Source organism: Mandrillus leucophaeus, unplaced genomic scaffold, assembly GCF_000951045.1.
Source record: "Mandrillus leucophaeus isolate KB7577 unplaced genomic scaffold, Mleu.le_1.0 Scaffold300, whole genome shotgun sequence".
Taxonomy (NCBI): Eukaryota; Metazoa; Chordata; class Mammalia; order Primates; family Cercopithecidae; genus Mandrillus; species Mandrillus leucophaeus.
In genome coordinates this window covers 1634788-1650633 of record NW_012103144.1, presented here as the reverse complement: position 1 = coordinate 1650633, position 15846 = coordinate 1634788, and the positions used below count along the sequence as shown (strand labels likewise).

The window sequence follows — 15846 nt, the reverse complement described above, 5'->3', positions numbered from 1 at the left end:
TCTCAAACTCTTTAGAACTGCTTTGCACTTACCAGCGTCTCTCTTAGAGACTGCAAGATTGCTTTCCAACCAGATATCCCTGGTTTCATTCGAGGCTCTCTAAATATCACCCTCTCTTCTGGAGTCCCCATCCCAGTTATACAGTGATACTTTCAGGGGCACCCTCACCCTGCATGGTCCCTTTCAAAAAACTGATTGCTATGTCAGCACACCACCTAGTTGCTGGGTTGTTCTGGCCTTTTCTTCCAGGACATCATGTTTCCTATGAAATTGGATGTCCGCCTAACACATGGCACTGCAGATGCTATCAGCTCCTAGATGGCAAAGTTTTCTTCTAGGTTCTGGCCCCTCGCCTTTTATCCTGGCTTTCCACATTATCATACATTTTCACTTATTTTCTTTGTAATACTTTTATCCTATTGTAATCCTTTGAGAGTCAGTCTTCCTGTGGATGTTGTATTTTCCTAGTTTTTTTCTTCTTTGTCTCTTTTGCAAATCTTTCTCTTCTCATCTCCCAAAATGCCAGTATTCCCTAAATCTTTGTCTGTACAGTCTTCTCCAAGCACCTTATTTCTTCATTCATCACTCTACATTAGTAACTGAAGATCCCCTGTCTTTCCCAAAGCCCAAACAGGCCACATGTCTACTTGTGCTTGTTCTTTACCTAAAACAGAATTAAGCAACTACTGATTGGTCACAGTCACACTTGCTTGGAACCATGAACATTTTGATTCTTTCATCTCTTTTGCCAACCAGAAGCCAATGGAGAGCTAAGAACGCCAGTTCTCCCTTTGAATTTTCTCCTATTCTCCTTTTCTGCACATTCCCAGGGCTGACACTCCAGTCCAGGTCCTTGTCATGCTGCACTGCCGCTCCACTGCCAGATGCTTACTGTAGAGCAACCACTAACTTTATATGTCACCCTTGAAACACTATAAAAACATAACAGATTTATTGTGAATAGATCTTTTAAATATATTATCACATGCTTTAGAAATCTATATTAAGATTGCAGTGTGGAAAGGGAATTTGAATCAACAAGAAACAACAACAACAAAAAAATAGGTATTTGCCTTTAACCTTTTGTGGAGAAAAAAAGTACAATCCTTCATTGATGACAACTGTAAATTATGACAGCTACCCTTCAATTAGGAATATTCTGTCTTCTCCAGTACAACGTGATAGTTTGATTATTCTTATTTATGGTTGTCTAGGCTACCTCACTTAGCGCCATCTATAAATGTATTTTTATTATCCACTTCCTGCCCTGAAGCCTGTAATAAAACTCCATACCCACTAGCTCTGGAAAACAGCTCTCAGCAGCATGACCCAACTAGTTTAGGAAATGTAATTTGTAAAGTAGCTCATCAAGTCCAATACTGGATGTAAAAGATCTGGAACCATGTAAGGGAATCTTTCCTGCTAGAGATACTGTGAAACTCTAACTTCCAATTTTAGGGGAATGACTGGGGTCATTCTATCGAGTGAAAGGAATAATGGGCTACTGAAGCATTGGTAGCCTGAACTGCTATCTAGGAGTCCACACGATTTGTACAAATAAGACGACTACATAGTTTTCTTTCCTACTATGCTTCCTGTCCTAACTTTGGAAGAATTGCAGGACGATCTCAGTGCACAAGTAAAGTAGGACCTATGTAACTAGGGTAGCTGGTTCATTTGGGAAGATCCTAACCCATCTCATTTTGTTTACTCCTTGATGGATCTGAAGCTAAGGGAACTTAACCGGGTTTCTTCTAGAGAAAAATACTTGAATGCAAATTTGAACGTTCGAGCTTGTTAAAACTGTTTCCCCAAAACACACTGTAATTTACTCTATGTCAAGGACTAGATGAGTAAGAGTAGGTGCTCCTTGTGTTCAGGATCCTATCTTGAAGGTTCTAAGTGAGTTCCCAAATGTCATTTGGATTGCCAATCAATTTCTCTGCCTTTTCCATTTGACATACCAAAATAGAACTATAGGATTTTATCATCAGGCATGATAAATTTAAAATTAGTTTAATCTCACTTTGAAATTCTTTAACCTGACTGCTGATCTAGGTCTGAAATCCATTTGAAGTATGTAGTCTTTGAAAAATGGATAAAAAGCACCTTAGAGATTGCAATGAACACACATTTTTAACACTTTTTGACCTTAGCTGCACTGGGAAGTACCACTCTTAGTTGAAGAAAAAAGCCATTTTCCACATGACTGGAGAAAGTTGAACAAACGGAAGAAGCGTTTCCAAAGTGTTCCAATAACACAATATGCAGAGGGTAGTCACTCATTCAATATTAGAGTATCCACTGCATATTGTGTTCTTGGAAGGCTAGGTATAATATTTTCCTTTCATGTACTAGAATTAAGTGAACAATATTAGAAGCTGAAAGTGTATACTGAAAATAAACAGACACTTCATTTTGCTAAAAAACAACAACTTTTTGGTTTATACTATTGTTCTTAACCCATTTAGGGAGAAAGAAAATAACATCTCCAAACAAAGTATTACGAAACAGCATTGGTTTCTTTCTTATTTTTTGAAATACTTTGGAGCAAATTAAACATACTCAGAATGTTTTATTAACTAGAACATTCAGTTTAACTAGTTTAATTACCACTGTTTAGAAATTACTATGATCAGTGGGAACTCCTGTGTTTGGTCTCAGTGTGGGAATGCCCTGAGCAGAACGCCTGCTTGCACAGGCAGCTGAATGCCAAGCTCCAAAGTTTCCCAAGGGGTCAAGAGAACTGGCAATCAGCAGTTCTGTACATGGTGATCCTGCAGTTTACCTTGTAAATCCCTTCAAAAGGAGCAATAGCTAAATGCCACGGGAGAAAGGCCAACCTTTGCTTTTATCCTAAGTCAATTCAGAGAGATGGTTTTTGAGGCTCAGTAAATAGTAAACGAATATCCTTCTAGATAAAAATTTCTTGAGGGAATATGCTATGTCTTATTTATGTTAAGCCCTATAGTTCCTACTCTAGGGCCTTACACTTAGCAAGAGGTCAGGTTATTAAACAAACACTGAAGAATTATATCCTAATTTTACAAACCAGAAAGTTGAGAAATGTAGCCAATGACTCAAAACATGGGGAGAAGAATCTAAATTCTCAACTCCATCCAATCCTCCTAGATTCATTCAGGTGTGAGAGAAAACAGGTTTAGAGAAATAGAAGCCTTAAACTTGTTTTCCATTCTAGAAAAGGTTATGAGAATCGCTTTAACAAGGCCTATGCTTTGGAAAAATTTTCAACCAGAAAAAAACACAGGTAGTTTTCTATCTCCTATGTACTCCTATGATACATTTGCATTTTGAGGCCGTGCTTTCACCTCTCAATAAAACAAAAAATACAGCTCTGTGATGCCAGATTATAGATCTATTCTTGGCTCACTGAGTAAAGAAACTCCTAATGATTATAACAGCCACTGGGGTAAATATTTTTAACTGATATTTAACTATGTTACAAATATATTTGGACTTATTTATTGTGCATTTTTCTATAATAATTCCACATGGCATAAAAACTAATTTCTAACTTATTTCTTAGCTATATATTTCCAAAGTATATAGTCAACTTCCAAAGTAGTCAACTTCCAAAATGGAAGGTATAATCTTTTAAAAATTATTCTGAATATCTGACTATTGCCAAATTTCAGAAATAATATATAGATATTAGAAAACTTCAGCAATTTTAAGATTTCACTCCTTATTTTCTAAGAAATTTGAGCATAACTAAAACCCCAAGAAAAATAGGGTTCTCCCTTTATACTTTTAAAATCCACATTTTCTACAAGTCTCTATTAATTACCATAGAGCAATATGTAAATTAGGTACCCAGTCTACTTAGGCAGTACACTCTTAGAGCATGTAATTAGAAATTCAATGCGTCTCTTAAGAACAGACAGCTTTCGGAGGAAGAAAAAGCAACATTTTGTACAAAGAAATGGGGAGAAACACCGTTCCAGAAAGGCAGAAGCACAGAGAGAAAGGAAAAACAAATTCCTTGATACTAGGTTGTAAGGAATTTAAACTATAATTCATTTATTCAACAAACATTTATTGTGCATACACTATATTGCTAAGAGCTATACAACACCCCAAAGTAGTTTTTGTAATTACTCTACCTATCTGATATGAGGAGCCCTGGGCCCACACATACCATCCACAATCAAGACTATAGCGGCCTAAGCTCTTTAGTTTAATTAGGTCCCACTTGTCAATTCTTGGTTTTGCTTCAGTTGCTTTTGGGGACTTAGTCAAAAATTCTTTGCCAAGGCTGATGTTGAGAAAACTATTTCTTAGGTTTTCTTCTAGGATTTTTCTAGTTTGCAGTCTTATATTTAAGTCTTTAATCCATCTTGAGATAATTTTGTATATGGTGAAAGGTAGGGGTCCAGTTTCATTCTTCTGCATATGGCTAGCCAGTTATCCCAGCACCATTTATTGAACAGGTAGACCTCTCCCCATTACTTGCTTTTGTTGGCCTTGTTGAAGATCAGATGGTAAGTGTGCCACTTTATTTCTGAGTTTTCTATTCTGTTCCATTGGTGTATGTGTCTGTTTTTGTATGAGTACCACACTGTTTTGGTTGGTATAGCCTTTTATAGTTTCAAGTCAGATAGTGATGACTCCAGCTTTTTGTTTGTTTGTTTGTTTTTGTTTTTGTTTTTGTTTTTGTTTTTTTGCTTAGCATTGCTTTGGCTATTTGGGTTCTTTTCTGGTTCCATATGAATGTTAGAATAGTTTTATCTAATTCTGTGAAGAATGAGGTTGTAGTTTGATAGGAATAACATTGAATCTGTAAATTGCTTTGGGCAGTGTGGCCATGTTAACAATATTGACTCTTCCAATCCATGAGCATGGAATGTTCTTCCATTTATTTGTGTCATCTCTGATTTGTAAACAGACAACTTACGAAATGGGAGAAAATATTCACAGTCTATGCATCTGACAAAGGTCTAATATCCAAAGTCTATGAACTTAAACACATCAACAAGCAAAAAACAACCCCATTAAAAAGTGGGCAAAGGACATGAACAGGCACTTCTCAAAAGACATACGACTGGCCCCCAAGCATATGAAAAAAATGCTCAAATCAAAACCACAATGAGATACCATCTCATACCATCAGAATGATTATTATTAAAAAGTCAAAAAACAACAGATGCTGGTGAGACTGCAGAGAAGAGGGACCACTTATACACTGTTAGTGGGGATGTAAATTAGTTGAGCCGCTGTGGAAAGCAGTTTGGAGATTTCTCAAATAACTTAGAACTACCATTTCACTCAGCAATCTCATTACTGGGTATATACCCAAAGGAAACAGACCATTATACCAAAAAGACACACACACTCATATGTTCATTGCCATGCTGCTCACAATAGCAAAGACATGGAATCAACCTAGGTGCCCATCAATGGTGGATTGAATTTTTTAAAAAAAGTTACATATACACCATAGAATTCTATGCAGCCATAAAAAAGAATGAAACCATGTCCTTTGCAGCAACATGGATGTAGCTGGAAGCCATAGTCCTAAACGAATTAATGCAAGAAAAGAAAACCAACTATCGCATATTCTCACTTATAAGTGTGAGATACATACTGAGTACATATAGACATAAACATGGGGACAATGGACACTTGGGACTACTAGAAGCGCGAGGAACGGAAGAGCCACAGGTTGAAAAACTACCTATTGGGTACTACGCTCACTACCTGGATGCAATATACCCATGTAACAAACCTGCACAAGGGCGCCCTTTATCTAAAATAAAAGTCGATTTTTTAAAAAAAGAAAAAAACCTGGCCAGGCGCGGTGGCTCACGCCTGTAATCCCAGCACTTTGGGACGCCAAGGAGGGCGGATAACGAGGTTAGGAGATCGAGACCATCCTGGCTAACACGATGAAACCCCGTCTCTACTAAAAATACAAAAACAAAATTAGCCGGGCGTGGTGGTGGGCGTCTGTAGTCCCAGCTACTCGAGAGGCTGAGGCAGAAGAATGGCGTGAACCCGGGAGGCGGAGCTTGCAGTGAGCGGAGATCGCGCCACTGCACTTCAGCCTGGGCGATAGAGCGAGACTCGGGGACTCATCTCAAAAAAAAAAAAAAAAAAAAAAAAAAAAAAAAAGAAGGAGAAGAAAAGAAAGAAAAAATCTAACAGGCAAAATAAAGGAAAGAAAATATAGTGGCTAAGCATGTGTGGCTCTCAGCCAACCTGCCTTGGTTCAAAGCCCTGTTCTGCCATTAACTCAGTAGCTGACTTTGGACAAGTTACTAAACCGCCCCCTACTTTGGTATTCTGGTTTGCTAAAAGGGAGATTATAACACTAACATTACTTATTGGGGTTATTCTGAGGAATAAAAGAATTAATGTGCATAAAGCATTTAGAACAATGTCCAGCACATAATCAATAATTAAAATGACTATTATTTGTGATAAAAAAAATCTTCTCTATGACTTTATTCTCTCTTGATTTTCCTTTTAGCCTTGTATTTCCTTGTAGCTAGTGTCCAATCTCCCTTTTATTCTTGCCAAACTAACTGAACATATGGCCTAAATATGCTGTTTCCTCTCCTCACTTCTGATTCATTTCTCAGCTAACAGCAATCTGCCTCTGCCCTCACTGCTTCACTGAAGGTTAACACTGATGAGGTTATAAAATCACTGAAGAATTCCACATTGCCAGATTCAATGGTAATTTCTGATGGGTCTTTATCTTACTGAACCACTCTCTACATTTCAGACCCTTAGTTTCCACAACCCTGAACACCTTTTTGTCTAGTGTTTCCTTACAGCCTGCTGCCTACTCCATGTCATTCCTTGTTTCCTTTGCTCATCAATTAAATGTTGGTATTCTCCAGATTTCCATCCTTGACCTCCTACCCTTAATCTTTATTTGCTTTCCTCATGATTTTAACTCTTGTCTGTATTTTTATGTCTTTTAAATCATCATCCAAGAGCTACTGTACATTTATAGTTGGAATTCCCACAGGCACCGAAAGCTCAGCATTTCCAAAGCTAAACTCATTTTATCACCCCTGCAATTCGCCAACCTGTTGTTCCACCTGTATTGAGTTCAGTTAATAGCACCACTATTTATCCAACCACCTAATCCAATAATCTGGAAATAACAAATCTATATCTTTTAATCTTCCACATTCAATCATTCACTAACACATTTCAACTCTATTGTCATACTTTTCCCCCATCTTCACTACTACTGCCCCAGTCTAAGTCCTAATTATCTCTTGCTTAAGTTGGAACAAGTTTTAAAATTTAACCTCTACCTCAAGTTTTGTCTCCCTCAAGCCATCACTGATAGAACTAGTAGAGTGACCAATCTAAAATGGAAATCCAATGACATTACCTCCTAAATCCTATCTTCCTCAAAGATTGCCCATCACATAAAGGATAAAATCCTAGACCTTTATCATATAAATACAGCCTTCTACCACATTGTGTCTGTTTTTCCCTCTAGTTTCAAAGACAGCTACCATGCTAAGTGTGAATATGTATATATTAAACATTACGTATACATATACAATCCATATAATATCATAACACCTTGAAGTAATATTTTATTCCTATTTTATAGATTAAGAAACTATTACTGATATTTTCTAGATTAAGAAACTGGTACCTGTATAGTAAAAGTAATGTTGATCATTAACTCTAAATCTCTCATATTCTCCAATGGATTTCTTTGAGGTCAGGTCCACATTGTTCCTTTCTTTGAACCACCAGCATCTAGCACATTGCCTGGCATACACAATGGCTGTTAATCAAATGTTAAACTAAATTGACTGTTTAAAAAGAGAAGTGATGGATTATAACATTATCATTAGATTATGCAGCCACTGACTGAAGAAGGAATAGGGATGCTAGAATTACCTCACAGGTACAATAAATGACAACAATGACCACTATGACTGAGTTCGTAAAAAGTGTATATCTCTTCATCATGTAAAAATTTAATAATCTTTCAAATTATGAGATAAGCTCTATATTATCAAGAATAAATTTAACATTCTTTTCATTTCTAAATTGCATTTTATTCCAGTGTCTTTTACTTTTAGAGGATCAAAACAAAGGGAAATAGACATATTTGCACTAACACATATTCTCTGTTAAAAGATACAGTATGTATGTGCTCATGTTGCACTTGTATTTGTATAAGTATGAAATATATGTGCACAATACACAAATGTATATGATGAAAAACTTCAAGCTATTTTTAAGTTTAGAAATTGATGACTTTAATAACATTTAGGAAGCCCATTCTTCAGACACACTGATTGCAAAGGATTAAAAGATCACCTGAAACCCTGAGACCATTAAAGAATTTCATTAATTATGAAAAAAAATGCAGATGTGTGGCCAATCTTTCAGGTTGCAACCAAATAAAACTTCAAATAACGCACTCATAAATGGCTGAAGGAAAAGGAAATTAAAATGAAAACACATACATATTAAACATAACTATGAGCTGTGGCTGTTCAACAATTGGGCTTCAAGTAGTTTCACACCATTGGGCCAGGATAAAACATGCTCTGCTGGCATTTTCGTCTGCCAAAATAGCCATTTGCAATTAAAAATTAAGACCGGCACTACTTCTTTGCAAGCAGTTTTCAGAAGGCTGCTGGCTATCTTTCTTGTTTATAGTTTTTTTGGTATCAGTCCTTCATTTCATTTTGAAATACCCTTTTCATTTTTTTCCTTTTACGCTATCGTATTCCAAGTACTAATATTTTAACATTTTTCAACATTTCTATTTGTAATATGGTCCTCAAGTACAATAGCATCGTTTAGATTTCTAAAGACTGATTAGAAGAGTATGGAAGATTTTATATATCAGCACAGTATAAAGTAGTATAACTTCTGCGAGGCCTCTGTAGACTTAAGAGAAATCAGTGATTTTTTTAAAGGAATGCAGGAGCAAAAAGAATATGTAAACATCAGTCTCTACAGACATAAACTTAATTCAGAATAGAATATATATGTAAATAGTAAAGTAATTCATTAGGTCTAATTGAGTCTGACACATAGAACGACCAACAGAGTAAAATTCCATCTTCCACAAGGGAACTAATAGTATATTTTGGAGATCTGGGGTGTCAGTAAATGAATCAGCATGTATGCATGGAGCATCTTTTATGTGACAGGCAGTGTTCTGGGTGTTAGTGATATAATAGTGAATAAGACAGAAACCCCTGGCTTTAAAGAATTGGGGGTCAGGGAGGAGACAAGCAATAAACAGATCCTCCTCCAAGCAGAGGAGTGATGTATTCTGTTAAGTCTTTAGAAAGATCACTGTGGGCCAGGTGCTGTGACTCATGCGTGTAATCCCAGCATTTTGGGAGGCTGAGGTGGGCAGATCACTTGAGGTCAGGAGTATGAGACCAGCCTGGCCAACATAGCGAAACCCCGTCTCTACTAAAATGCAAAAACAATTAGCCAGGTATGGTGGCACAAGTCTGTAATCCCAGCTACTCAGGAGGCTGAGGCAGCAAAATCGCTTGAACTCGGGAAGCTGAGGTTGCAGTGAGCTGAGATGGCACCACTGCACTCCAGCCTGGGCAACAGACTGACACTCCATCTCAAACAAACAGAAAGAAAGAAAGATAACTTTGGCTACTATGTAGCATAGAGACCTTGGGGATTTAGGAATTAAGTTAAAGCAACTAGGTAAGAGGCAACCCTCAAGCTCACAGAAGAGGAAGGGAAATAATAAAAAGATCAGGTTACTTCTTATTCCAAATACTCCTTCTTTTTTATGATAGTATTTTAGACTCTCTACAGTATCCTCCACCATCTCGGATCACAGACATGATTGTGCTCATGTCACAGATGAAGATTTGGAGACCCAGAAGTGTGAGATGACTTACAGAATTAATTAGTGGCAAAACTGCAAGCAAAGCACTAATCTCCACTTCTAGTCCCATATCTTTTTTCTTTTAAATGAATCGTCAGTGTCTTACTTCTAAAAAAACTGAAAAGACTTGGTAGTTCTTTCAGCTTCAGCTCACCCCAAAGCTCCTCTATGGAAGGCTTATAAGGAAAATTATTTACTTACTCAATTAAGCAAGCATTTATGGAGGGTCTCCTAGACATGAGGCACCTTGTTAGGCACTTAATATTTAGAAATAAGTAGAAATTTCACTGTATGGAAGCTCGCTCTCATGTGGGAGAGACAGACCAAGCAGCCCATGATGACAGTACAATGGGGGAAGCACCCTTATAATGACATTGGTAGAGTGCCATGGAACCTGAAACAAGGGGCACCTAACTCATCCTGGCAGAGGGAAGGAAACTGTTTGGAAATATGCCCAAGAGGAAGTGATCTTTGAACTGTACTTTGAAGAAACATTAGGAGTTTAATACCAAGGGTGCAAGATGTGGGGAGAATCCAAGAAAACAGCATGAGCAAACACGTGGTGGTGAGACACAGGGTGGAGCAGTACAGTAAGGGTGGGGCTTAGAGTGCATATTAGAGGGGAGTAGTTATATAGGAGTCTATGCTCTGAGGGTCTTGTGTGAACTCTTCCAAGGAATCTGGAGTCTAACCTACACTACTGTGTCCATTTTCCCAAGTCTTAACCACTCCTCAGTCCACTTGAATCATATTTATGACCCTTAGCACCCCACTGAAGCTGCAGCAGCAAAGGCCATCAGTGGCTTCCTTCATAAGAAATCCAATGAAATCTTACCTAACTCTTCTAGTTCTTCCTGCAGCACTGGAAACTGCAGGCCATAACCTTTTTTCCATATGCATCTTCCTTTGCTTTCATGAAAAGAAGATCCCCTGGATTTTCCCTTGGCCTTTGGGTTGCTGTCAAGCTTCTCCCAGGTTCTTCCATTGGTTCTTACTTTTTCATCCACTGCTTGGTGTTGGTGTTCCTCAGTCTCTTGCCTCCACTGTGCCCTCACTCACTCTATATATTCTTTGGACTATCTCATTTTTTTCTACTCATTGCTTTAATTACCACAAAACTGACAGAGGCTTTCAAAGCTAAATATCTGGTTAGATATTTAGATTAAACTCCAGATTTATAAATGAATCCATTCCTTCAAAAATATTTTATTGAGTGTTCTCTATGTGCCAGAAATAGTTCTGGTTGCTGATCCAACATGGTTGGAAATAGACTGTGCCTCGTTCACTGCTATGTTCCCACCACTTACAATCTCCACCTGAATGACTCACAAACATCTAAAACCCAACATATTCAAATCTGAACCCATTATATCCACCAGAATATGTGCCCTTCACTCTTTGTCCCATATATTAATGAACGGCACTTCCATTCCTCAAATCAACCAAGTCAGAATCATCTTCCTCATACCACATGTCAGACTGGTGAAAACAATCTGCAAATTTTATCTCCTTAACATTTCTTTGGTTAAACTCCTCCTTCTCATCTCCATAGTTACTGCCTTAGTTCCTTAGGAAGTCATCTCTCATCTTTCTACTATGATCCACAGCATAGAGTAGATAGTCAACAGACATTCACAGAATAAGTTTATGAATAAATGAACACAACAATGAATGGAAAACTCACACAATTGCTATCATCTCCTTATAGGCCATATTTATTTACTGAACTCCAATTTATTTACTGAACTAATGAAAGGCAAATCTTTCCAAAATTTATATCTGATTATGTCATTCCCCTGATTATCACCATTCAATGACCACTACTGCCTACAGGATAAATACCAGATACTATGGTCAGCATCTGAAGCTATCCAAGAGATTGATTACTTGCCTTTTGCTCTATCTTCTTTTCTTGAGGCTTTCTACACCCTGAAAGTACTTAACAGCACCTAGAATTACTGTGCTGATTCACAACCCCGTATCTTTACTCAAGCTGTTTTCTCTGTCAAGATTGTTCATTCCCTCCTGCTGTGCCTACCTGAAAATTAACTACTCATTTGTGGAAACTCAGCTTACACCTCACTTCCCCTTTGAAGCCTGTGCTGACATTTCTGCCCAGGCTTCACTTCGTAACTTCTCTTTCTAAGCACACCAATAACATTGTTTCACACTTGTTCACAGGCTTGTAGTAGTCCTTTGCTGGAGTCTTTTCTTTCCTCCAGAGTGGAGGCCTTTGCCTTGTTAATTTGGGAATTAGCACATATTACACACTCCAATACTTGTAGATGGATAAATAGATGAAGGAGTAGGTGATGAGAGTCATGGAAATATTTTAGGCAAGGGGATGATATGATAGGGTTTCCATTTTACGAACAATACTATGATGTTAGAGCAGAGAGAAAGCTAAGAACAGAAGCCAGATGATCAGGCAGGAGAATATTACAAACCATCCAATGGAGAGGTAAGAAACAGAATGGAATAGAAGTAGTAAAGAAGAAAAGGGAATGTATTTGAAAAATACCTATAAAGTAAACAAACAGTATTTAATGACCATTTGCCTGACCAGAGGGAGTAACTATGAGAAAAAGGATGACTTCAGAGCTCCTAGCTTGGGTGACTTCTTCTTGTCTCCTTGTTTAATATCTATAAATTTGCACCCATAGCATTAAGTCAGACAAAGATACATTAGGCAAAGTGATCAATTACATGTATCTACAACACCGTTTCCCATGTAATTTCTCAGAACCACATTTGCTGCATCAGTGCAAATTTATATACGAAGCCCCATCCTGTGTTCCTCTACTATCCTCATTATTCTTCAAAATTTTCCCTAAACAAGCAGGAATTAAAAAGGGACAAACAACATTCAAGGCAACGAGTCACCTCATGTTTGAACAGCACACTAGTAAAATGAAGAAAAGTTGAAGACAGGAAATATGGCTGTCAGGTAAATCCTAAAGAACGGTAAGGGCAAGGATCTCCTAATCCCCACTAATTTAAAAAGTTTAAGGGAAAGTATTTGAAGTAGGTCATCCCTTGCTCTGTCCAGCCATCCTATCAATAGGCTAGGATATGTACTCTTGAAAAGACATTTTACACCCCTAAAATACCATTATAATAATTATTTTTCCATAAATAATAGAAATTTATATTTACCTCAAGCATAACTTTAAACATGCTTTTCTTGTTTCTTGGCAGTGAAAACACTGGTCGACCAAGTAAATTCATCCCTGAAGTACCTCATTAATCACAGTGCACTTGTTCTTGGCAAGAACCTTAATATGCTACAAAAACTGTTATTAAAGTAAGATTTGGGGATTCCCAGACTGGCAAGGAATTAGTTAATTACACCTCTCTCGAAATTATTTTCTTGGGGTCTAGTTAAACTTACAGCATAAAGCAACTTCGATAAATGAATGTAATGCGTAAAGTCTGGCTATTCTAAAGCTCATTTAAAATCACAAGCAGCAACTGCCAAAGATGGCCTCTTTCCCCAGGGTCTGCTTAGTTGTGCACAATCCTCCAGAAGATGATACTATCCATTCCCTCTTTGTGCTAATGTGGATCTAGCACCCCTATCTAATTGCTGAGGCATTACAGTTTCAGACTCTAAAATATATAATGCAAAACTTCACATAAGCTACATCTATTAAGTACGTAATTTATTTCCTATCTACCACTAAAGATACTGCTAGACTGATAAAGCTTGGTGGATAGAGAAGTATACAACCTTGAACCTTTGGAAAAATAATTTATCAATGTTTTAAAATTCTGTAAGCCCATACAAACCTGTTAACACCAACACATGGAAGAGAAAATGTTGCGTTGCAAGTTCTCATTGATGTTCAAGAACAAGTTAGGAGATGCAAAGTATGTGCACCAACCAAGGCTTTCTTTAACTCTGTCTGAATATACAATGCATAATATACCAAAAATGAAAGGCTAGAAATGGTATCATACTTAAAATTCAAAACCATACATATTTTGAGCATACAGTTGTAAAGAAAAAATCATAATCTATACAGTACATATTTGCTACCAAATTGAGTATCATAATTGCTAAATTATTTCAGTATATTCTGACAGGTCAAAATAATTTACCAGGCTTATTAAGTAATATGTTTAATTATATATCAGTTCAGAGGAGATTAATATGAAAAGTGTCAGTAGCATTTCTCTATCATTATCCTAACCACATTTAAATAAATGTGAATCTTACATAAAAGTTATACTTTTTGATGTAATATTGATGCAACACAACCGTTCTCCTTGTGTGCACTGTAAAACGGAAAGTTGGCTGGAATATTCCGCCTAATGCTACATGTTCACATCAATCAGAAACTGTAAAATTTTCCAGATACCAGAGACCCACAGATTGTAGACTCCACCAATTTCCTGACTCCTATGTGGTCGAATTCCAGGTTCACCTAGTTACAAAACCAGCCCTTCTTCCACGTTATTTCAAAACACGTTTCTGGTGTTGATGCTAATTCTACACCCCCGGAGAGAGTTATGTACGGATGACACAACTTATCTCTAAAAGAAACTTAGTCCGTGTGCTCAAGACTTATTTTACTAGGAAACAAGGAATGTATCAGCGAGTATCTGCAACTTTCTCTACTGGTCTTCTAAGGTTGATGTCTTTATATTTCATCTTAACAAAAAAGAAGCAGAAATAATGATACTAAAAAGAGAGGAAGCAAAAGGAGAAAAGGAAGAAAAAAAGAATTAGACATGAGGTAACATTATAAAAACAACCTTAAAATGCCCAGATAAACGTGACTCTAATAGGAGACTGAATGAATGGACTTTGTGGGAAAAACAGTAGTAAACTTTAAAGCCACTGAAAGGTTTTAAATGCCTAAGGGAAAAATAAACATTTGCTTCCAATCATTTTCTCATTAAGCATTCTCTGCTAGATGGAGAAGGCTTACTGAAAAAACACACACACACACACACACACACACACACACACACACACACTTTGACTCCGCGCCACAAATGGGGACTTAATCCACTGCCTGATCTCTGTCCGAGGCGACCCATTTGCGCTTCTGCTATCGCACCTCTGCCCGCGTTCCTGTGCCCCAGGTTCCCCGCTGCCTCCCTACCCGCTGCAGCGCGGGAGCCTTGCTTCGCCTGGCCTGCTGGCCTCCTCTAGACCTTGGCCACCTTCTCCGTGGCAGGAAGGGCTACATGCACTGACAGATTTTCCGTTGGTGGTGGCTGGGTGGTGGCGAGGCGTGTTTCCGGGCGCACTTAAAACCTAGCAGCTCTCTCCACCAAGTAGCAGCTTCCCCTATTCCGCCCCTAGGACTGAGGACCTAGCCCTCGGTACCACCTCACTCCTCCCGGTCCTACCCAGCCATCACCTCCTAACCTCCCCCAATGTACTCTCAAGCCTCACACAGGCGCCTGTCCTCCCTTTGCATTCCCTAGCTCCCGGGCGCCCCGTTCGGTTGAAGTTTACGTATCTTGGGACCTAATTGCTCCCAATTATCCGCGCAGCCTAAGTCCCGCGTCTGCCTGGCTCCCGCCCCGGGAGCCTGAAGCTACCGGGCAGTTCATTGGGTGTCCTCGGGGAAATGGTTCAAGCTGTAGAGATGGGAGAAGTGGGGCTGGGGGAAGGGAGAGGCTCCAGAAGGAAGACCACGAACACGTGCGAAGAAATAAAAGCCACCACGTGTGCACGCGCGCGGGGCCCAAGGGCGCGAGCGCGGAGCACGCCCCAGGGGGCCAGGGACAGTGGTCCCCTGGAGCGGGCATAGCAGGGGGCGCGGGTACTCACACGAAAGCGTGGTAGATGAACGCCCAGCCGCGGGGTCTCTCCAGCACGTTGTACAGGTAGTTCTGCACCCGCCGGTACTTGACGTTGCGCCGGCAGCTCTGGCTACTCGTGTAAGAGAGCGGCTTCCCCAGCAGGCTCATCCGGGCCCCCTGCTTGCCCCGGCGGCTCTCCCTCAGGCCAC

General features: G+C 38.8%; 1 protein-coding gene across 3 annotated transcripts in view; it reads right to left on the bottom strand.

Annotated features, from left to right (window-relative positions):
• Positions 1 to 15846, bottom strand: part of KCNQ5 (potassium channel, voltage gated KQT-like subfamily Q, member 5) — a 565034-nt gene extending 549188 nt beyond the window's left edge. For 2 of the 3 annotated variants that reach the window (XM_011987105.1, XM_011987104.1), the window contains exon 1: positions 15666 to 15840. In XM_011987105.1, coding sequence (XP_011842495.1) covers positions 15666 to 15805 — 140 coding nt within the window. In that variant the 5' untranslated portion in view covers positions 15806 to 15840. Of the gene's footprint in view, positions 1 to 15665 lie in introns of all 3 variants that reach the window. The other variant, XM_011987106.1, reaches the window with a different exon arrangement.